The following is a 5,650-nucleotide window of genomic DNA, read 5'->3' on the forward strand; positions in this document are numbered from 1 at the left end:
CCTTCGATTTCTTATGCTTGAAATCGGGCTTGGAGCTTGGTGCTGGATTTTGAGGTTTGGATTGGAAACATGAGTGAAAGTTTTACTTTCTCCTCTGACAGCGGCTTTGGGCTCGGGATTGGAAACATTGTGGAATATGTTTGTTATAGCTTCAGGTTTTACATAGATGGCTTGTACTGGAGCGCTGCTCCGGGCGTTGGAACTTGGATTCGAAAGATAGTCGAAATCTGAAGTTCGCTCGTTCAGATTATACGACATGACATAAAGAAAAAAGCGATATGCTTGTTTTGAATTTATTTTACTTTGAAGTATTTTAATGTACCTACCTATTTAAATAGGTATTTAAAAAAATGTTTTTAGAAATTTTAATGTCAGCGAGCAAAGTGCAATTTTAATGTCTTTTATTTTTAAAGGGAACGTTAAACTTTAAAAGACCAATAGTAGGTATTATTAAAATATTTTTTAAAATCCCAAGAATATAGAAACGATTCTTCATATTGATTTTGATGGTACACAGGAATATTTCTCTATGTTTATCTGTTGGGCAATATTTTGAGGGAAAATGTATTTAAAAAATTATAAATAAAATTGGGACTTACCGTTACCGAAGAATAAGGCTATTGAAGTATGAATAACTATGTCGTTTTGAAAAAAACGATTAGAAATAGAAGATAAAATTCACGATATATTCACAGCGCAGTGAATTATGCGAATAAAAGGAACGCGAAGCAATAAATGGCGTCGTTTCTTATTTATGACGCTATTGAAAAATGAATTTTGCCACCTTGATAATTTGTCTTGTTTATAATTTTATTGATCTTATAACTATAAGATGGTTGATATGCATAAATTGATAATGAATATATATGTTATTACATGTCTGTGAATCTAAGAAAATATATGCATATTTATATAATGTATATATGTATATTTTTAATAATATTAATATATATAGGTGTAATGACGATATCATTATAAAATAAATGTAATAACTTTCTATGTACTAAAAATTACTATCTATCAGTATACATCTGTGATTGAGATAATTGCAGGAAGGAACTATAATCTCAAATTATACAGAAATGTCATGGACTTAAATGTGAAAGCTTATTGGCTAATCGCAGAAGTAAGAACTAATTTTTGACAGTTCAACCAATAAGCGCTCGCGCTTGAGGTCTATGAGTTTAATATACAACGATGTAAACAGATCCGGGAAATTATTTAACTACCATTCTTTTACCATTTTTGATTCAATGATAATGCATAACCTTAATATTATCAGTTTCTGAAATCTATATAAATAATGTATTAGAAACGGAGAGAATCATATTGTAGNGCTCTCGGATCGTTCAATGTTCAGTGCTCGCTCAGTGCCGGTCACAGATTAGGTGCCGGTATGAACGATGAACGATTAGCTCCTTCGTTGCGAGTCGTTCGTTCACGGCACAAGATTATGTGCCGGCACATTCGTGCGAGTCGTTCATGAGCGACCCAGCTCTACACTGAAGACATTATTTAATTGTGATATGTGAAATATTTTGTTTGTGTTGCTGAAGAACTAAAATATTAATTGTGAAATTAATACAAAAAAAAAATATATTTATTCTGTATGTAAAAATACCGTTGACGTTGATTGTTGTGAGAAATATGAAATCCCACAAAGATAATGTATTGTAGATCCATCGTAAGTGGTAAAGATAAAATCTATTGTGGTAGATTAAAATTTCAATGTTGTAAAGTTAAATTGAAGATATAAAAAATATGTTTTAATGCAATTGACATGTGATAGTAGAAGTTAAGGTTTTGTATTTAGAAAAATTAAATGTTTTAAGCACAGAAATTCTGGTACAGTACTTAATGCAGTATTTATTCAGATGTATGTATTATTGATTATAATAAATAAAAAAGAATGTGTATTATTTACTTGAAATAATATCCAGAGAATAATTGGAATAATACATTTATTTAACATTTGACTATATGAAGAATGAAAGAGTGGCACCTGATTGAACCTCACGAAGTCAAGTTATTCTAATATGCATAATTGTGCTTGTTAGAATATTAGTTTATTTTTTAGCAATAATTTAATCATTTTTTGGATTATTTAGAAGAAATTTATTTATTGGGTATACCATAAGTAAATGTAAAGTAATGTTTTAACTAAAACCCAGGTTGAAAGTAAATATTTGGATTTCGCCGTATCATAAAAAATAGAGAATAGAAGATTTTCTGCTTGTTGTTTATATGTATACTGTGTAACATAATATTATATATTTTGTTTCAGAAAAATTTATTAGAAACGGTTTCATGATAGTCTCATAGTACCTACTTAAATTACTGATAAAATGTAGGTATCAACTTTTCCCTTCAATTGTTTCAGTTATCCTAAATGTGTTTTAATTATATAATATTCAAAGGTAAAGGACTTTTTTTTATTAATTATATACAGTGTATTTTGAAAATGAGAAACTCTTAGTATCATAAATTTTTTTTAAATAATCGAAAGAAAAACTTCCTGAAGTTATGGTATAAACTAAAAATATCCACAGTATTACTATTACATTCCATATATATAGAGTATTCTTAGAATAAGAAAAATATCTTCAAAGACAGAAAGCTTGCTTTTTGAACGACATAAAAAAGATCTTATATACATATTATAATTTGAAAACTCCTCTTGTTGAAATTTAGTGGCTGTTAGTGAGAATGTTTCGTCCACATCTCCGTTACTGTGGTTGATATAATTATGTACTAAATTTGCTATTTAGTGCATAGACTTAGAATTTTTTTAGAATATAGCGTAGGACAAAGATCTCGATTGATAAAGAATACTTTGTGATAAAATTGCATGCATGGAAAATAAAAATCTGCATTTTTTGTGAAACAAAGTGTAAGTTCTCAAGTTTGAAATGTTTAAGTGTGAATTAAATGGTCTGATAGAATGTCCAAAGTATTTATTGATATGGAAATTGTGAGTTCCAAATAAAGTTGTTTGTACAACTAAAATAACATGATGGAAAATATGTAAATTTGACTGGAATATAATATTTACATAGTATTTTATTTTAATCTATTTTACATTTGACTAAAAACATTAGAAAAATATATACATATTTACTTTGAATTTAAATATTTCCAAAATGTAAAAAAAGGAAATAGCTGTAGGTAGGTGTATTATTTAATATGACAATAAAATCATTTAGAAAAATATTATTCAATACATTTTTCTCATTTCTGTGAATAACAAAAAAAATTAGAGAATGTACTGTAAAGTGAAATAGCTACCTACCTTTATTTAAAACTGAATGGTTAATGTTTTTACATAATTTTTTTTGAAATATCTATCAGTGTTATACAAATATTTTTATCGTTTACTTATTTTAGAACTGTCGGAATCAATTAAAACCTGAGTTTTTTAAGTGACAAAAAAATATATTTATTGAAACTACCTTCGAAAATTCGTTGACAAAAAATTGTATTTATTATATGTTCATTGAACATATGTATATATCTCTATATTTAATATAATATGCTGGTGGGTGTTTTTATACTGTATGCACAATGTCAAATTATATATGTAACATATAGTAGGTCAACAAAGATGTTTTATTTAAACTGGTCAAAATTTATTGATGAATTTTCCAAAGCAGGTATTTTCTCAATTTGTTGTAATAACTTTTTAACTTGTTTTACGTATGTACCTAAGTGAAAATATTTTTTTATTAAATGAAATTAATGTAATGTAGTTTGAAATAACTTTATTTGCCAGTTTTTTTAGAATTAGTGTAGTTGAAGCTACTAAATAGAAGGCGAGAATGGTTAAATAATAATCACATATCCCTGCTGTGAAAAATAAACAACTTGGAACAAAAAAAGACAGTTTTTGAGACAGGTCCCGCATCAATGAAATCTTTGATCTCAGGGAACATTCACAATTTTATAACCTACACTCGTGAAAATCACTTGTTCTTTAATCGCTTTAACTGGTAGCTTCCTGGGGGCCCAAAATTTATTGAGAAATTTTCCAAAGCAGGAATTTTCTCAATTTGTTTTAATAACTTTTTAACTTGTTTTATGTATAAAATGAAATTAATGTAATGTAGTTTGAAATAACTTTATTTGCCATAGTTTTCTTAGAATTAGTGTAGTTGAAGCTACTAAATGGATGGCGAGAATGGTTAAATAATAATCACATATCCCTGTCGTGAGAAATAAACAACTTGAACAAAAAAAAGACTAAGCTTTTGAGACAGGTCCCATACCAATGAAATCTTTGACCTCAGGGAACATTCACAATTTTATAACCTGCACTCGCAAAAATCACTTGCTCTTGTAATCACTTTAACTGGTGGCTTCCTGGGGGCCCAAAATTTATTGAGGAATTTTCCAAAGCAGGTATTTTCTCAATATGTTTTAATAACCTTTTAACTTGTTTTACGTTATGTCCCAAGTGAACAAATTTTTTATAAAATGAAATTAATGTAATGTAGTTTGAAATAACTTTATTTGCCATAGTTTTCTTAGAATTAGTGCAGCTGAAGCCACTACATGGAAGGCGAGAATGGTTAAATAATAATCGCATATCCCTGCTGTGAAAAATAAACAACTTGAACAAAAAAAGACTAAGTTTTTGAGACAGGTCCTGTATCAATGAAACCTTTCACCTCAAGGAACATTTCACAATTTTAGAACCTGCACTCGCGAAAATCACGTCCTTTAATCACTTTAACTGGTGGCTTCCTGGGTTCCTCGGTAGAAGTGTAGGTAATGTAGTGGTGGATTCTTGTAAAACACAAAACTTCCACACTGCATAGTTGTAACTGGAAAACTAAAATTTATGTTAGATTCTACCAATGGCCGGGTAAAAAAATATATACACTATACCTGCAGAAAGGGTTTTTGCAAGACACCTCAGAGCAGATATTTATTTGTAGGTATTCTGAGCAAACTTAGAAGTGGCTTTTCTCAATACACAGGTTTATTTTACTCGACAGATGACAGGACTTGACAGATGGGGGCGATTCGACAATCGTCAGTGATCGAAAACGTAGAGTTAAATGTTCAAAGTTTGTTTGTTTAGACATATCGCAGATTTGTAGAGCAACGTAATCTTCGCCGGGGTTATTATTTTTTTGAAGGAATGGGTAAAGGCTATGTTAAAACTTCTAGTGTTTTTACCGGTCCATAAGTTAAGTTGGAAGAATGTATTTCACCGACAATCCAGGTCACAAAGCAAACGTGGGGCCACGTACCTCATGGGAACGCCTGTTCAACGTAATTTTCCTTTTGTGGAAAAAAAACCTGCGACAGGTTCAGAGACACATCGGAAACAATAGAAATCTTCCCACTTTAGCTTCTTTTACACAAATCGCCGCACGAAAGTTGAAAATTTTCAATTTTCCTAGGACGAACGGAATGGCGGCCATCTTGTAACATTAAACTGACAGTCTGACAGCGGTTCAGAGACTTGCGAACTTTTCATTTTAGGGGTTAAATATGATCACTTAGAACCTGTTGGAACTGTTGTGGGGGGCGAATATAATTTTTTTCGGAAAGCTCGAGGTATGGGAATGTCGTCCATACATAATTGGACAGGGGGAGCTGCACGAATGTCTCGTAAACGCCGGGAAAAGTAGGTTCTCACCGTCCC

At 30.4% G+C, this 5,650-nt stretch overlaps 1 protein-coding gene across 1 annotated transcript in view; it reads right to left on the reverse strand.

The window, feature by feature from the left end:
- Window positions 1-258, reverse strand: part of LOC108915277 — a 16,738-nt gene extending 16,480 nt beyond the window's left edge. The window contains exon 1 of the mRNA XM_023456586.1: window positions 87-258. Coding sequence (XP_023312354.1) covers window positions 87-258 — 172 coding nt within the window. The remainder of the gene's footprint in view (window positions 1-86) is intronic.
- Window positions 259-5,650: the final 5,392 nt, after the last annotated feature.

The sequence above is a fragment of the Anoplophora glabripennis genome, unplaced genomic scaffold (assembly GCF_000390285.2).
Source record: "Anoplophora glabripennis isolate ALB-LARVAE unplaced genomic scaffold, Agla_2.0 scaffold1846, whole genome shotgun sequence".
NCBI classification, from domain to species: domain Eukaryota; kingdom Metazoa; phylum Arthropoda; class Insecta; order Coleoptera; family Cerambycidae; genus Anoplophora; species Anoplophora glabripennis.